Here is an 18,707-nt window from a genome sequence, read left to right as displayed (position 1 = left end):
AGGGGTTAATAAAGTCATTTCTTGCTTCACTGGGACATCTCACATGCTGGAGCTTTTGAAAGCTCCACATGTGCAAGTTTGAGGGCAAAAGGGGAACAGACTTTTCATCTTCAATTAGATTGACTACTTCTATTTGTAGCCTGTAATTTCTCAGACTTCCTGATTTAGTATAAACAAGATGTGTATTCAGCTGAACCTGCCCTTGGCATGGCTTGGGTTTACCTAGTTAAATGCTGAAGTGGTTGTTTTAATGCTATACAGTCCATTCACTTCACTTGACTGTTAATATTGAAGGCTTAATAAGGCAGGGAGGGAAGCTCTGTGCAAACTTTTCAAAGTGAGTAGGTTAAAGCTCTTGCAATGAAAGCAAGGCTACTGAGCTCTGCACTAGCAAGTATGAAAACAAACATGAAGGAAAAAAGTTAGTTGTATACTGCCAGAAGTGTATAAAATTTTCTACATTTACTACTCACCCTTTCTCTAGTGTTGCAGGCTTATTTTATGAATGCTGTAGTTTGTTTTTGTTAAAGAACATCTAAACTGCTAGCATTAATGACTGGAAAAATTGAAGTCTGGTGTTGACAGAACAATTTTTCAGAAAGCAAGCAGAGAAGTCATTGCACAGTTAAGGCTGGAAAACCACAGGTCTTCAAATTTGTATCTACTTGACACACAAAATAAGAGACAATCCTTCACAAATATCACACTTAAGTAACATTTATTTTATCAGAGTAGATGGTCCAAGTTAAAAGTACTCATGCAGTCAAGGGGATTGGTGACTGTAAAGAACTTTTCCCCAGTTTGTGCTATGTGTAAGCACTTCCACTGAAGTGAAAGTAAGGCAGAACCAAGATTCAGCAAGGTACAGGCACTTTATTCCCAGTTCAAGCAGGGAAGAAAAAAGCCTATATTAGGTCCTGGTCCCCTCCCACCCCCCCCACAGCCTCATGTTTATTAAACAAAATGTAAAAAATAGAAAAAAACCCAAAATACAGGAAGTCAGTGCTCCTTAACCATACACTACTAGTTTACTTCATCCTACATAAGACTAGAAGTATAAGAAAGCATAAATCAACAAAACAAGTGTTCAGTTACCTGGAATACTGAGAGATATGTATAATTCCAAGTATTTGACAGTAGTTAAGTATGGTAACAGTCTGACTTGGTATTGCCAACCATGTCTAATAGCTTGTCTAACTATATAGTTAAACAACTGTCCCTAGGAAGGAAGATAGGAAACAGTATTTTAGATTCCACATTATCTGGTTACATAAAACAGTGATTTACAAAAAAAACCTCATATACCAAACAATATTCTAAATAAATAGTTCATCTTCATGACTATATACAGAGTCCCCATTACATTAGTTATCCAAGAAGGGCATATCTGCGTCCATGGGTGCTGGGGCTAGTTCACATAAATAGAACAGCGTGGCTTCACTTGCTTCTGCCTCTGTCAGTGGCTCCAACCGCACTAGTTTGCTCTGAGTTGGCTCAGGATCCAGGCTGCTCTCCAGGAGCTCATCCACTTCCAGGGGTTTGTCAACAGAGGAAGCAGTTTCCGTTGTGGAGCTTCCACTCTCAGCAGTGGAGCCTGGGTTCCCATCAAGGAACGCAAGGAGTGGAAATGCAGTGTACTGTATGAGTTGTTTATCTAAACAGAAAAAGGTTTCCCAAAACATTATCAGTTCACATGCAATTCTAAGTGCAAAAGAAAAATCAGAATTTATTATCAGAATTTATTTAATGTTTATTAGTTTGTTTTTAAATAGTCATTTAAGAAGAACTGTTGCATTTACACATAAAATTGTTCAGACGCTTCTGTAAAATCATCAATTTTTCCTCTGCACCTGGTGCAGTATCGAGAGCCTTAAAAGCAAATCTAATACTAAATATTTTGTTTTGGTCATTTGCTTATCATCATGAAACAAAAACAGACAAGGAGCAAATAACTGAGATAGTCTAAACCAATGTTTGTTCAGTGTGAAACTGTTTCATCAAAACATTTTTATTACAACTAACCTGATCTGGGCTTGGAAACTTGTGATTCCTGTGAAGCAGCTGGACCAGCATTATTCTTAACGGTTTCAATTCCCTTCGGCTCTATCTGGAAAAGAAACCAAAATCTAAATGTACTCTTAAAATTTAATTCAATAGTTTGTGACTGCAGTGCCAACAGATCTTAGCTGACCAACTATTAAAAATAATAGTAGTAACAACAACAAACAAAAGATTTTGGCATCAGTTATCCATACTAACAGATCCTGGCCAAGAAAACATGAAATGGAAACAAACTTTTTCAAGGGAGAACCCAGACTAATGCTCATAACAGACTAAGAAAAACTCAAGGAGTTAGACCTTTTGCTTTACTGGTTGTTCCAAATTTCCCTCTCCCACCAGACAATACAGATGGAAATACTCTGTTATGTACTACGTTCGCAAGTAATAAAATTTAACAGATGCAAAAATCAAGAGAATGGTACTACGTACAGGTATTGTCTTCAAGGTAATTTAACACAGTTTTTAAATGACATTGTAAGTCCCTGACTGGTATGCTTTTCCCCTTCCTGTTTAAAACTAACAAATAGGATAATTTCAGCTGCGGCCTTCCTATTCTCATGGAAGTTTTGAAAGCCAAAGCATAAAAAAATATTATACCACTAAAGAAAATAGGTAAAGGACAAAAAAACCCTTTGCATCTCTTGCTACCATGTAAGTTGAGCAATGGATTAAAGACTTACTTTAGGATTAGCGATATGATCTGTGGGATTCATCTGCACGGAGCTTGTAAAAAGCTGAATAAGACAAAACACACCAAGTTTTAGGTATCTCAATGTTCCTATTCAGAATACAAATAAGTCGTATCATGTGTGTGAGGATAATCTCTGTACTATATTTTCACCCTCAATCAGGATTAGAGTTTATTTACAAGTAGTTATCACTTTGGCCAACAAAACCTAGCATGGGAGTGGAGTTGGTTTGGAATTGCATAAACTTGAGGGATAAAGTAAACAACTATGTCATGCCTAACTTGGAATAATACAGTTTGCTACTGCTGTAGTCTTCAAAATACTGATTCATTCCTATTTTGCTGCATAGAAAATTCTGTGGACAATGAGAAAAATACTCCCTCATCACATTTGCAAGTGACACCAAATTGAAAGGAGCCATCAATACATAGGAGAGCAGAGCTGCCATTCAGAGGGATCTCCACAAGCTGTAAGCGCAGTCCAACAGGTACTTCACTAAGTTCAGAGCCAAATGCACCTGGGATACAACAAGCTCATGCACTGGCCCAGGCAAGGGACTGAGTGGATAGGGAACAGCTGCTCAGAGACAGACCTGGGAGTCTGTCTGGGGTGGACAACATCCAACCATAAGCCAGCAGCATGGACTTGCTACAGGGAGGAGGCTACAATAATAGTTAGTTAATTATTAATTATAAGCTTGCTACAGCAAGAGCATAGCCTCCAGGTCAGCGAAACAATTATTTCCCTCTATACTACACCTGAGGCCACTTCTGGAAGAGCATCCAGTTTTAGGCATCCTAGTATGAGACAGCTGTCAAACTGAAGAGTCCAGAGGGCCACAGATGGTTAAGCGGCTGGAACACAGGACACACATGAGGCTGGGTAGCTTGGCTTAAGGTGAAGGAGGTTGCAACTCCACCCTTCCACTACTTCTGAAGAGGTGTTACAGGTGAGACAGAAACCCCACAGAGCAGACAAAGGACAAGAGGCAATAATCACAAGCTGCAGCAAGGGAAATTGGGACTGACAAAGAAAGAGTTCTTCACAAGAAGCAATCAAGCACTGGAACAGACACACAGAAAGGCTGTGTAATCTCCATCTTTGGAGATTTTCAGAATTTGAGTTGACATTGTCCTGAGCTTCAAAGTTAGATTGTGTTATTGGTCCTGCTTTGAGAAAGGGGTTGAAATAGATGACTTGCAGAGGTTCCTTTCAACAGAGTTTATTCTACTCTACGTCAATCTGAAAAAAAAATTAGGAACATACACATACTCCTAAAAAAATACTCTGAAATGGCTAAGAAGCTTGTAAAACAAATATCAAAGGCCTCTTTCACCCCAGTTCATTGAGGAGACCAGAGGTTATGTGCTGGACTATTTTGAAGCAAGAACATTAGACTAAATTGTTGTCCAAGTTCCTGTAGCCACAAACATAAGCATGTCTCATTAAGAAAGCCATTCTTCAATCAAAAGTTTAAATCGGTGTAATCACCACAGCAAGCATTCCAACAGTGATGTGGCATTACGAATTATACCAGTGCCACAGGAACACAGATTACCACGTATTTGTAACTTCTCTCCTTTTTAAAAGGAAAGAAAGGCAAGAGAAGACTGTGTTTAAAATCCATTTTAGACAGTAACAAGCCACACACAAATGCTTTTTTCTAGACCATTATTACAATACAATAAAAATATTAAAACAAATGGAGAAAATTACATCAACCAGAAGATCTGGATCTATGCTGAACTGTCGTCCTGATAACATAGCCTGGAAGTCCTCTAAACTGCAGTCGATACTGTCAAGATAATCCAGGAGTTCAACTCTGGAAAACAAACAACTGCATTACTCCATCCCTTAAGAAAAAGAGAAAAATTCACAATTAAGTTTTACACGGATGTACTATATGCATCTAAAATCTTCATTAGTACTAGAATAATCCTCTCTCATTAAAAACATTTTCAGAAAAAGACTGAAAACTTCTAGCCTTGCTCTTCAGAGTAGAACCCATGTAAAGCAGGCAAATACTCCAGAACAGAAATCACATCAATGTAACGCTACAACAGGCAGCAGCAGAGATACCCTACCTACACCCAGGTATCCCTAAGAGTCCCATCTGCCTGTGAGAACTATGCAGATAAATCCTGAGATGATGAACAGTTTGCACAGTGACAACATCACACCATGTCAGACTATGCACTCCAACTCATTCACTTCACCATGAAAAGCAGAGGGGGTCTGGCCCCCTCAGTCAAGAGAAATGCAATGTAAGGAGTTCATATATGGAGATATGAAAGCAATCAAATGATGCATGTGGGAAGAGACAACATTCTTAAGAAAATGAAAAAAGCGCATTCCACTCTAAGCTGCTGATATCAATTATATTAAGCCCTACATACCATTTCTCCATTATGAAATCTACATCCAATGACTATGGAGCAAGCAGTACAATCATAATGACTTTTTAAATAGTTTTTTTTTGTTTTTGTTTTGTTTTTTTTTTTTCCTTAGAATTTAAGAGTAGTAATGAAAACATCTGCCCATAGCCAGGAAGAATAAATGTTGCCTTTTAGGACACACTGCATGATACATTTATTCTTAAAAAGAATGTGCCATTGATTCTTTCTGAGTTTGAAATAGGGGAAAAGAAAACACACATACAAAAGCTATGGTGGAGTAACACCTTATGAATTATTAGCTGCTTGTATCAAATATTCATGCTTATGCCATTACCCAAAGAAAAGCATAGGGGAATTCAAAACAGTGTACTCCATCTGAAGAGGAGAAAGGGCAGAAGGGTAAATGTGGGGAATTGCAGTGAAACTTCCAGGGAAACTTGCTCTCTCAACTCTTAACAGACGTTCAAGGAATTATTAAAAAAGAAAGTATTAATCACCTAATGCAATATTTTCAATAAAGAAAGCCTGTTAGAAATTCAGTACTTCCATACCTTTAAAGTGGTAACAAGCCTGCAAGCCTGACAAAACCAAGCCTTCTAATATTTCTACACAAACACTTAATACAAGATCAATCGTAACATGACTGGAGTAAAGGTGACCTGTAAAATCTAAGTTCTGAGCAGAAGCTGCTAATCAGTTCTCTTAACCTTAGTCAAACAATCAGTTCTGATGCTTTAAAAGAAAACCAGGCTACTCACTTTCCAAGAAGATTTATGTTCTGTGAAATTACTCCATTTTCACTGAGTATGGAATCCATCATTGAGACCGGATCTTCAGCAGTTAAAGCTGACTGGTTATTCAGCTGTACAGCACTTGACATGAGTGGACTTGTACTGTCACTGACAGGGCTGAGGGGATCATTAGTTGGGAGAGCAACTGATTCTGTGCTTTTATCCCCCTGAATTACAGGGGTATATTCTTCCTCATTATCGTCTTCCACAATTACAATATCAGGAGAATGACTACAGCTGTAATATGAGACAAGTAAATTAATCAACACAGCATTTCATACATTCACTTAAACTGGTACTACTTCATAGGTTCAGTTACTTCCTATTTTAGCCAAGCTACTGTATGCAAGTGAGCTTTCCTTCTCCATTTTAACAGGAAATAAAGCAAGATATTCTAAGCTTATCTATTTTCCATAGAGATGGTGCCGGAACACAACACAATTAATACAACCTAGCTAACAGAGGAAGGCCATAATGACAACTGTACTCTACTACAAAGGTATAGGAACATTTTGATATTTTTACATTAGAACAATTTTAAGCTTGCATGTAACCAAAATATGTATGAAGTGGGCCAAAACATATGAGGCCATGAAACTTGATGGGTCATGCATATTTTGTGTCTTCCCCCTTGAACGAAATTCAAATCCAGAGTAACCATAAAGGATCTCAGTTAATAGTGTTATAGTTAATTAAGCTTGTTATGTATACCAGGAAAGCAATTTAAAAACTCAGTGGAGAAAGATGTCTCAATTTATTTTCCTCTATATTCTTAGGATTTTCTTAATCCTCAAATAATTGCACTGCCTCTCTACCACAGCCATCTTTATTACTTTTCTATCAGAGAATGTATTCCCAGACATCAGTTTGACAAAAACAGTAGTACTAGTTCAAGCATCAGCTACTACATATCTAGGTTTTATTCCCTACAGCATAATACAGGCCCTAGTAACTCAGTGTAACTTGGGAATAGACTTGCATCTCAGTCCCTGGACCAAGTTTCAGCTGCTCATAGCTAGGAGATGAAGTTCTACAGAGCAAAGTACACTGAGAGAAAGAAGGAACATAGTCACAAAACACTTAAAACCACACAGATAGAAGAGTTCCCATTTCAGTTTAAATGAGAAAGCAAGCTGTGGTAGCTACTGAAATCAACAAGCTTAACCATAATGGGGGGGGTGGGGCAGGGTGGAGGGGTGGGCACTCCTTCCTGTGTTCAAGGCCTTTTAAAAATAAGAAGACATCAATTATTCCATCTTCGGACAAGCAGTATCCTCAGCAAGAGTGCAGTAATACAGATTTCTTTTCACTGGTTTCTAACTCCACCATATTGAAATTTCAGTGGCCAATTTAACTCTTTGAAACAAATGCACAGATCAGTAAATCAGAATCTACAGTAAATTCACAGATGAAGTTACTATACATGCATGAGTACTGAGTAACACTTGTATGTAAGGCACCTGAATTGTTGCACACTATACAACGAAAGCCAGCTATCTATATTATATAGACTTCTACAGACTTCTTACTTGGAAGAATCTGAAGTGGTATCTTCATTTGTTTCTGGTGTAATGGGAGGATTTTCTTCATCACCCATAGGATTTTCTTCATCACCCACATCCTCAGTGACATCATAAATAATGATATCATCTGAAATCTGTTCCCTTTGTTTTAAGCCCTCGGGTCTGTTGAGAGGTACCTGAGAATTATTTTAAAAAGATTAAGGGAACAATTACATTAACTTCAGCATTCTGACAGTTACAATTGCATTTAAAAACACTTTAAAGTGTTCTCCTACATCTCAGGGATCACAAGATGATCGTACAGATCTACCTTTAATAGAAAAACACATAAACAAACGAACAATTACAGAATAGCAGCTACAGAAAAAAACGCTTGGCAAATTATACAGGTGCAGAAATAAAAACATACTGGCACTGTCAGACAGCAAAAGTAACAATAAAGCAACAATCGTACTACTACACAAGAACCAAAAAACACAAAAAAGTGACCCTTAGTCTTGATCTGCCATTTAAGTAGCACCTCGTTGTAAAGCTACTACTTTCTAAGAGGTATCATTCCCATTATACCACTCATTCTGATGTTTTCCCTGCCCAGAATTACTTGGACACCAGAAAGTAACTTTCAGTGGTGTAACTCATGCAAACGTCAAAGGAACTGGACACGATTTGGATGGATTGGGCGCTGCCTTGCAGAGCAATAAACTGTATTCTTGTCCCTGGATGAGGCTAGGGGCTACTAACTCACTCTCCACAGGGCATGCTATTTCATCTGTCTACTCCCTCTACTCCTTACCTTTGTCACAACACAAGGTACATATAAAAGGAAACTTACACGATGGTTACTGTCAGCTGGTTCTTTAACAATTTGTTGAAATACATTTGACTTTGTAGGTCCATTAGTGTTCAGAAGTAGGGGCCTGAACCAGGAAGAAAAAAAGAAAGAGAGTAATCTCAAAATCGTTTCTTCAGTTTTTAGTCTACAAACCCCCTCAGCATATTAACCAGAGAGTTAGTTTTCGAGATCATACTTACCTCTTACGCTTTAGGCTCACTAGTTGGTTATTCTGCACCAAGGTAACAATAAATTGCACTATCTATGAGGAAAAGAATACTACTGTTAGTAGCTCTATTACGTAATCGTTTGTTTCAGAGTATCAAGGTACCTTATAGCATAAAACCTCAACAATAAACTCTATGCATTAGCAGCAGAACATTTATTTTGTGTGGTAACTTTCATATAGATTAGTTCAGGAAAATTAAATTCAAAATTGATCAGAAAACACTGCCAGGTGAAAATCTAAAAAGAAAACAGTTAATCAGTTCTCTAAGAAAAGCTTTCCTACATATCAAAGTGATAGAGTGGATTTTTACACTAAATCATTAAATATACAGAAATAAAATCCAGTAACTTAAACTATTAAAAGATTCCTAATAAGCGAGTGACAGAAGGCACATTAAGGACGTTGAGAAATTCAGGTTATGTATACAGTCCTGGTCCTGGTGAAAGCCATTTTGACAGATTCAGGGGTGGAACCAAGATGACTGTATTCATCAGCTGCCCTCCCCCACTGAAATGTTAGTCTTTCATTGTATATGTTTGGCTTGAACAACCCCAAAAAATCAATACAAGTGTCTGCTACAAGGCTGCCTACAGTACTGTTGTTTTGTGATATGCAAACAAAAAAAGAATGCATAAACTCTTTGCATTTACATCAGTTTTGATAGATCATAAGTCTAACTTAAGCCGAGCTAATGTATTATCTGTGGGTTCCATTCAATATTCTTCTGATAACTTTAGAAATACAAGGTTAGCGTTAAGTGGGACAGTAATGAATGCCCAATACAGAATTTTGTAATTTTTTCAGTGAGATACACTTTTTCCTAAGATCTGCTAGCCCAAAATATTACTCAACTGTCTCCTGAAGTAACCGAAAATGGATGGATCATTTTAAGGGTACTTTAATGAATGATGTATGATGTTTCTATTTCTCTGAAGATGTTTAAAGGGCGTTTTGGCATTATCTTCTGCTTATGCAGTGAGATATGCTGAATGTTTGTCTTACAAAGATTTGTTCACCATACACCACCTATTGTTTTTTTCCTACTAAAAAGCCAGTTCATACACTACAGAAAAAATAAATAAATAAAGAGGAAGGCTAAATGTAAAAGAACCTGTAGCAGATATTCCCAGTTGGGAAGGCATCACCTGCTGATAACGCTTGAATGGTTGAAGCCTTACCTTCCGAATAACTTGTTGTTGTTGCAAGTGTTTTGCTCTCAGCTCTGCCACTTCCCTCCAAAGAGATTCATTCTCCCTGTTTAAACAGGATGATTTAAGTCAAACCAAACCTAAGTTTTAAAATACTTACATTAATCATTATTTGTTAAAGATTAGTTAGTTTCATTAAAACTCTTTGAAATGTGTTTTTAAGACCGTGATGGAAAAAAAAAGACGACCTCAACCATTACACAAGCAGCAGTCTTGGCAAAGAATTACAAATCAGAGAACCAAACAGAACATAATAGCCTGCATCAGAGAATTGTTTTTCTCAAAAAAAGGTTTCCCCAAATTTAGCAATACTTCTATATCACACACTGAGCATTCCAAAACTTAAGTATCTTCCTTTCACACAAGCATGTCTACCATCTCCTCCTCTTTCTTCTAGTAATTAAATCTTAAGAAATAAAAAAGATATATGGTTGGTTTCTGGCAACAGCAAAAGACCAAGCAACATAAGAATATAGTTTCCTCTCATTAGTTTAAAAATAAATAAGTAAATAAATAAATCACAGTTCTTCATCCATATCAAACCTGTTTGCCCTCCCTGACACACCTCTTGCTAGGTACAACACAGTTATCAGAAGGTATCTTGAAAGCATCTTTACAGAACAAGTCCTACATGCAGCTGCAAGTTATCCTAAGAGTCGCCTCTCTTGGCTCCAGTACAGGGGCACATTAGGTGCTGAAAATAACAGGAGCACAGCAGATGAAAGCTGTCATGAAAAACTGCTGTTTTACATACCTCAGTTTTTCCAGTACTCTCAACAGTCCAGAACTGAGACAGCATAAAAACTGCTGTTAAAGCAAGCTTCGCTATCTTTTCCATGAACCTTGCTGTTTCCAACAGCATAAAGCATATTAGGAGGTAGACAATAAATACAGACAGCTTCACTGAATAAGGAAAGACAATGCACCACCCTCTTCTCTTTTGTAGCCTAGTTCTCAACACAGATGCGCACCAAAAAAGTAAGAAAAGCTCTCCACTGGTGTTCAGGGCTTTTTTTGAAACCTTTAGCTAAGTTTTCAGAAACAGCTCTTGGTATATTTTCCGTAAGACATGCACAGTATTATAAAGCTTATTACTCACACCTCAAGCTGCTACTGCATCCAGCGTGCAATTTAAGGGTATGGCTCCATCACAAATTTAAACAACTGAAGTCAGAGATTCTGAACTTTCTCTGTTTTTCCAGCAGCTTTCTGAACATGTTTTCATAGAGCCTTAGTTAAATCTTTTGATTTAGCTCCAATTTCCACTTCAGTCATTTGAAACAACAGTATAGTTGTCAAAGACTGATCAGTCTTCTGATCTTTCACAAACTGTCAGGCTGTTAGCAACCTGATGTAACTTCAGCCAAAGTCAATCCTGCTCTGAGCAGCTGTTTGGACCACGTGGCCTTCAGAGATTCCTTCCACCCCAAATTAATCTATGATTCTAAAGGGTGAAAATGAGAATGATTTCTCATACAGACTGGCCAGCTCTTAATAAATACTCTTCCTAGTTAGTTCACCTTTGAATATTTTATCACTCAACTAACTAGAATCAAAGACTTTAAGAAACATTTACTTAACCCAAAAGCTACCTCTATCACAGAAACATGCAATTACTTATGTTCTCAATCTGGAGTCTTGGGACAGAGTTACTGTTAAAGTGCTGTGACTTACAGTGCAAAAGTTTATGTCTGCATCGTCATACTCTAAGGGATTAAGTCACTTGTGATACACATCTCATTTTGAGAAAAAAAAAAAGTAATTACCAAACAGGTAATAATGCTATTCTAAAAACACTCCATTTATACTTAGATTTTAGAATCTGTGCCTTGGCAGCAGAGGTAACTAATTAAATTCCTATATTAGATTTCGAAAAAGATTTTCATAAGCATCAATTGTTCTGCAGTTTTCAGTAGCAGGGGAATTAAGACAACAACAGAAAAATAAGAACTAACTAGCAAAAACATAACCATTAGTTATAGTAAGAAAGTATAAATAATTTGCACCAACTAAACTCTGCCTCAAATGAAACTTGAGGACATAAAACAGTATACTTTTATGTAAAGAGTTGAGCTGACTATTCAACCTCAGCAGCATTATGGAATTAGTATTAAAGTTGTCGTTTAATTGCCTACTACTAGCGAAGTCTTCAAACTCTAAATTTGCTTATTATTTTTAGTTATATAAGAATATAATTTTTTTTTTAAGTATTTCATTACAGATTATTTTCCCAAAGCAATATTTAAAGTTACATATTTAGATATCAAAACCTTTACATTTGAGAGAAACTTTTTTTTATATAAAAAGAAAGCTTATTTATATCCTGTATCATTTTTGCTCCCCCCAAAAAGAGGTAGAAGCCTCAGACATTGACGTTTCAAATTTTTTGCCCAATACGTATTACCAGAATTGCTCAATTTTAGTGATCAGCTGCTGATGGAGCAACTTACCTCTTTAAAGCAGACAATCGAGATTCAATAGTCTCTTGTTTAATTTGCACTTTCTGAGCACTGCTTATGATTTTAGAGAGATCTTCCTGACGAATCTTGTTTTCTTCAGGTCTCGAAGAAGAAACCTTTAAAGGATGAGAACCCAGAAAAATCACTTTGCTTTACTCTTTTTTAAATATCATTTTCTTTGGTGATCAAGTATATTTGCTTCTAGTGTTGGCAATCTATGTGTTCTTAAGTTCTTAATTAACCAAGCATCAAACACAAAGTGCAGAAATGCACATAAATTTTTCTTCTAACAACTGTCACCAAGCTAGCTTTAATTTTTAAACATTTTCTATATTCAGATTCTTCAAACATTCTACTAAATGCTCCATTTAATCATAATTGCGTATAAATTAACCAATGTTAACAAGTACACTTCTCCCACCAGTTTAACTTGCTTTACTTCTATTTCATGTATGTTCTTATACAGCTCTGATTCACAATGACAGCAGAGTATGTTTCAGAAACACATTTAGCAGCATGACAAACATGGTTATATATATGGTGCCTCTCTCTTCCCCTTAGCGGAAAGTTTAATGCTTACAGTATCTTTGTTCTGAAACAAGCTACATAAACAAGTAGATTTTGTTATTTAGCAATGGTGAAGTCAAAGTAATGGTGAAGTCACAGCATGCTCTGCACTTCTACTAATAACGATTTGCAAAATATATCACAATAGCATAACTCATTTTTGCTACTTGTCAAACTTAAAAAGCTACAATGACAACCAAAGACATTACACAAAGGAGCCTAGTCAAAATATATTTAACAAGTAAAGGTATATTTCTGCAGCAGCACAATTTATTTACTTCCCAAAACTCCAAGGTTATTTGCACCCATAATCCTGCGATAATTAAATCTGACAAGAACTTCACTATTAATTAATATTTATTAGTACAGGTTTGCTATATATTGAATTTTCACTAACCTTCCTTTTAATGTGTTCCAACAAGTCCTCCCGGCCCTGCTTAAAATATGGGTGCTGAAACTCTACTGGTCCATCTCGCTCCAGTTTGACAATCCCAGAATCAACATGGACAACTTTACGGAAGCCATCTTTAAAAAAAAAAAAAAAAAAAGAACTCTCAAAATCCACATTAAGAAATTGAAGTTACATTGTTCCAACTATCATTTTATCAGTTCTGAGGCTCAGACAGTATCCTAGTGGCAAAGAATAGTGTCACTGCTCAAAGGATGTTATCTAGAACCAAACATCTACAGGATCTAGAATTATACTGGAAAGCAAAAAAACCCAAGAACTTACACATGTTCAACTGTCTGACAAAGCTTGCCATGTTGTTGTGCTTGAAGTACTTGGGAAGAATCTCTTTTGCAAATCTCTGTTCATCCAACACCAAGAAACTCTGGCCATTCTAAAATGAAAGAGACACGTCAAGCTACTTAAAAACTATTGTAGAAACTCTGGGCTTTTAGAATTAATCACTGAATAGGAATGTTTCCTTTGTGCATGCAGAAGGTCACCAATCTGCTTGCCTACAGACAATCTTCCACAACAAAAAGCATATAAACCTTAGAGCTGCAAAGCAACTAAATATTACCAGTTTACATTGCTATCCATATCTTATGGGAAATGGTCCAATTGCTACTCTTAGCTTAAAGCAGTAAATTAATATAACTAGTTTACTAACAATTATCACAGTTCCACTACCACACAGTAGCATCAGTTTTGTATGTTGCTTCAAAGTCCTGGGAGGAATTAAACCAAGAAGACTGCACAAGGAAAAAAAGAAAAAAGTAGCAGCTGGAAGTCCCTTTTCCTTTCCAGTATGAAAACATGACCAGCTTGACAGAACTGTCAGAGAGAGTACAAGCTGTCAACTACATTTTGGATTTAGCAAGAAAAAAAACACTCAAGTCAATACCCCCTCCTACTGGGAGGCCAGTTGCGGGCAAGGACTGATCTTTTCATCACCGAATTGATCCTGGAGTTTCAACCACAGGCGCTGACTGAAATAGAACACTCAATTGCTTGTTCTTCAAAGGCGACGCTCCATCAACCACAGGGCAAGTAACTGACAGACTTCCGATCAGCTACCTTAAAATGGTGTAGGTGTTTTCCATGCATCCATGGTCTCTTGCCCTGCATTTAATATGAAGTCTATCATCTTTGACCAGTGTCAGCAGTGCTACTCCAGCTGCTGAGAAGCCCTCTAGTTCAAGGAATCCCATGCGTTTCTCCCTCCAAATGCCAGCAGCTCTATGGTCCCATGAAACTTAAAGAAAGAACTGTGAGACCATGTGAAAATCCTTGCTTGACAGCTTGGTTCTGATGAACCAGTAAGGATCATCAGAACAAGGTTTATAAATGGCTGACCATCAGATGAGTTAAAGAGCTCAAGATGGAGAGGTCAGTGGGAAGACAAAAACTTTCTAAATAATGCGTAACTACCTCTTGCTTCCCCTTTCCCTTACACTGATTGATTTTCAGCAAAAGGAAGGGCAGAAGCTGATCACACAAACAGCGCTACAGCAACCTGTAGTGCCAACAGACAGCTTTTATTTAGCACCTAACTTCACAGTCATTTTGAAACTGTTCAGGCCTATCCCTGCAAAATTTGGGAAACAGTTCTACTAGTTCTTGTTGCCGTTTACAGCAATGCTGTAAACAGACTAAGACCTGACTTTAACTCACTGAAGCATTACTACATAGCTAAGTACAGTTTTCAAGTCTCATGTTACTAACTGCAACATACAGTAATCTTTCAAGTACTTCATTTCATACTCCTTATATGTGTTTCCACAGACAACACACATCTGCTGCTCCACTAAGATAGAGAAGAAGACTAGATTTATCTATTTGGTTCTAAACAAATCCGTATCTTTACACTGCAAGGATAAACAGTGAAACCGAAGCCAGTATTATTTTAACGATTGCTTACTGTTACACTTACAGTCAGTCTGTACTTTCTGTAACGCACAATACTGATTTATTATTTTAAAAGAATGCAATCACTTGTATAGCAGGTTATCCAAATACCTTCTCCCCCATATGAGAACTGCTGATTCCTGATAACATCAGTTGTGATTAGTAGATCTTGCTTCTGCAAACTGCCTCAAAGAATCTCCAACAATGCCATAGTCTTCACTTTAAACAAGTGACAGAGACTCCTAACAACAGCCTTGGCACGTTTACCCAAGATAAATATATGCAATGAATCTGATAATACCCAAAATGAAGCATCCACTAAATATCTTGGGTGCCAAAAACAGCATTTCTTAAGCTAGACTGCATTTGAACCTTTACAAACACTCTTAGCACCTCTCTTCCAGGAAAAAAAAAAAAAAAAAGACACTCAAGCAAATCTGTTTATTCTCTGAAAAGTTGTAGCTGAAGTTATTGATAATTCAATACTAGTATAATGTTTAAGATGACATTTTAGCTATTTTTAATCATTGCTTGAGCAGTTAAAATACTCTCAGATGAAAGATACAATCTCAATACCCATTGCAGATGTCTATACAGTTTAGGAGCGGTGGGGGTAGGACTTTTTTTTAAAGAAAGTATGGGAAAAACATCTAAGATATTGTAAAACAAGGTTATTATTAAAGGAAAAATGCTTAGCATTTGATCACAAAAGAGTTAATGATGCTTACTGAAGCAAAGTAGCCAGCTCTTTCCCTACACTGTAAAAAGATAGTTACTTCCTGCCTTCCAATATTTTAAGATGCTTATAAATTATGTTACTTTGCACTCTGATAATGCTATTTGATTATTCAGTACATCCATTTTATTATCCTCCATTTCATTACAAGGGATTCAAGATGAAAGGGTATCCAACTCAAATTTTTTTAAATCGGTCAACCTAAATGCATACAAACCAACATGGTCACTGTATAAATTTAATCTGCAGTTCCTATGAGAAGCACTTAAGTAGCTGTAAAAAACCTGAAGCAGATCAGCTCTTGTTTCCCCGCCTGTCATCACCACTGCTGGTGCTTAATTTGGTTTTCTTCAGAAAGATGTACGGGATCTATCACCTGTACCTCACCCCCTCCCCGCCCCAGCAAAAGCTTGCGAACACCTCTGCAAGTGGCCCGGCCCCGAGGCCTGCCGGGGCGAGGGCACCGCGCACCGCACCGCACCGCGCGGGCACGGGGGAGGCGGCGACGCGGGCGCAACAGTTGCCGCTCGGCGCACGTGACCGGCGCGGCCCACGTGCTCCGCAGCCCGCCAATGAGCGCGCGCTCCGCTGCGCTCCGCGGCCGGCCACGGCGCATGCTGCCGCCGCCGCAGGTGGTACCTGAAGGCAACGGCGAGGATGCGCTGTGGGCCGCGGCGCGGAGCTCTCCGAGGCCGCAGGGACCACACCAGGTGGATCTACGGACACCACTGGCCTCGGCGCAGCTGCTTCTTACGCCACGAGGAGTAAATTTGTTTTTATATGGGAGGGGAAAAAGCACCATCTGTCATGTTTTATCATACAGGGAATGTAAATATTCCTCGTTTTCTGGTTCTCCAGCTGTCTTTACGGACAGACTGAAAACCTGTTACACAATTCCCCAGGTCACGAAAAACAGGCATGCCCATGAACTAATCAATGAAAATTTCCACCCGAGTTCTACATTACCACTATTATAGCTTAAAAAAAAAAAAAAAAAAAAAGCCCCAACACTGGGCTGCGAAACAAAACCACTCTCAGACCCCCGTCCTCTACTGCACAGCCTCCCTCAAAGCTCAGAGCCACCCGCCGGTCGCCTCTGCAGGAAACCCCTTCAAAGCACCGAGCCTGACGAGCCGGGGCAGGCAAACAGGTCCTTTCTGTCAGCCAGCTGACCGCGCACTGATTTTAAAGGCGATGGGGGAGGAAGGGAAAGAGAGGCGAGAGACCCGTCCCCCTCGCAGCCGCTCGTACAACACTCGGCCTTTACAGCCTAAAAAACAGGGACAGCCCTTGAGGGCCCGCAAGGGAACCCAGCCTCGCTCCGGCAGCCCACCGGGTTTGGAAGAGCCGCGGCGGCCCAGCGGCCCCAAGGCGCAGGAAGCCCAGCGGGGCCCCGCGGCGGGGGGAAGGGGGGGGGGAGTGGCGGGGGGGAAGGGGGCGCTCTCTTTCCCTGCCGCCCACCGCGGGGGGGGGGGGGGTTGGGGCGAGCCAGCCCACGCCAAGCGGGCGCGCCCGCTTTTTTTCCCGCTCTCCCTAGGCCCGCGGAGGCCCGCGCCACCCCCGCAGGGCCGCCCCCCGCCGCAGGCCCCGTGCCCGCCCTCCCCTTCACCCTCTCCCCCCGCCGCCGGCCTGGGCGGGGAAGGGCGGCCCGCCCCCAGCACCCCCCGCGGGAATAAGCGGGTGGCACCCCCGGCCCGGCGCCGCCATCTCCCCCCCCCCCCCCCCATAGCCCCGGGCGGCCCAAACGGCCGCGGCTCGCGCGCCCCCGCCGCACCTGGCTCCAGGTGATGAGCTGGTTGCTAGGGGCCTCGCCCACCAGCGCCCACAGCTTGCTGAGGAAGGCCGGGACCCCCGCGCCGGCGGAGGGCGGCTGCGGCTGCTGCGGCTGTTGCTGCTGCTTCATTGTCGCTCGGGAGCCTCGTCGGTCTGGCAGGGGGAGGGGCGGACGAGCAGGGGAACCAGCGCGACCTGCCCCCTCGCCCCTCTCACCGCGCGCGCATGCGCACTGGGCGCCCCCCACATGCGCGCTTGCGTGCCTGCGCCTGCTTCCCCGCCCCTCTCCCCCCCGCGCCTTACATAACGGGCCCACGTGCGCCGCCCTCACGTGGCACAACAGCGCGGGCCCCGCGGCCCGGCGCGCAGGAGCGGCGCGCAAGTAGGCGGAGACATGCAAATAAGAGGGGCCACGGCCAATCCGAGGGCGCCTCTCCGCTCGGGGCGGGGCGGGGGCGCGGTAGGCAGGGGAGGTGAAGTGGAAGGGGCAGGGCCAGGGCCAGCTACAGCACTGTCTGAGGGGTCGCATGAAGATGCAGATGAGAAGCGTTTGTGAAAATAGTAAATTTTCAGTGCAGGCAGTTATAAAAAATTTTTGGTTTTTAGTTTGGAGGGTTTTTTTAAAATATATATTGCCTCCCCCATGAACGCACTTTTTTTTCCTCTCCCCTCTTACAAGCCAGATGTGTTTTTAGGTGGCAAGGAGAGCTCATCCTGCAGTGGCCATGTGGGTCTGGCTCAGTAAGGGACAGAGCTCGGCCCCGGCTTAGCCCCATGTACAGCAGCAATACACTGCTTAGAAGAAATAGAAATTAAAATGATAATACAGATAAGGTGACAGAGGCTAGCCTACCTTTGCAAGTTGATTAGAAGCAGAGTGGTTTTGCAGTGAATCCCAATTGTTTTCATTTATTGAATGCAGGTACACTTCTTGAAGTGATTTTGGTATTCATAACCTGGATTCTTTTTGGAGGAAATGAAACCAAAGCTCTTCAAAATGCTCTCTCCCAAAGCCGTGTACAGACCACAAGTACCACAGGGCCCTCCTCCAGCAGGTACTTAACACACAGGTGCCTATAGGTAGCTC

At 40.4% G+C, this 18,707-nt stretch overlaps 1 protein-coding gene across 1 annotated transcript; it reads right to left on the bottom strand.

Moving 5' to 3' along the window:
* Positions 1 to 701: 701 nt before the first annotated feature.
* Positions 702 to 17,892, bottom strand: HSF2 (heat shock transcription factor 2). The gene is made up of 13 exons (XM_026105076.2): positions 17,622 to 17,892; positions 13,489 to 13,597; positions 13,153 to 13,280; positions 12,180 to 12,304; positions 9,700 to 9,775; positions 8,493 to 8,554; positions 8,293 to 8,377; positions 7,467 to 7,636; positions 5,905 to 6,174; positions 4,467 to 4,572; positions 2,742 to 2,795; positions 2,023 to 2,107; positions 702 to 1,654 (listed from the first exon to the last, which is right to left on the bottom strand). Exons 1-13 carry the CDS (start codon positions 17,748 to 17,750, stop codon positions 1,365 to 1,367), a joined length of 1,689 nt encoding a protein of 562 aa, XP_025960861.1. The 5' UTR covers positions 17,751 to 17,892; the 3' UTR covers positions 702 to 1,364.
* Between the last annotated feature and the right edge of the window lie 815 nt (positions 17,893 to 18,707).

The sequence above is a fragment of the Dromaius novaehollandiae genome, chromosome 3 (genome assembly GCF_036370855.1).
Source record: "Dromaius novaehollandiae isolate bDroNov1 chromosome 3, bDroNov1.hap1, whole genome shotgun sequence".
Lineage (NCBI taxonomy): Eukaryota > Metazoa > Chordata > Aves > Casuariiformes > Dromaiidae > Dromaius > Dromaius novaehollandiae.
The sequence above is the reverse complement of the archived record's forward strand: the minus strand, read 5'-3'. Positions and strand labels throughout refer to the sequence as shown.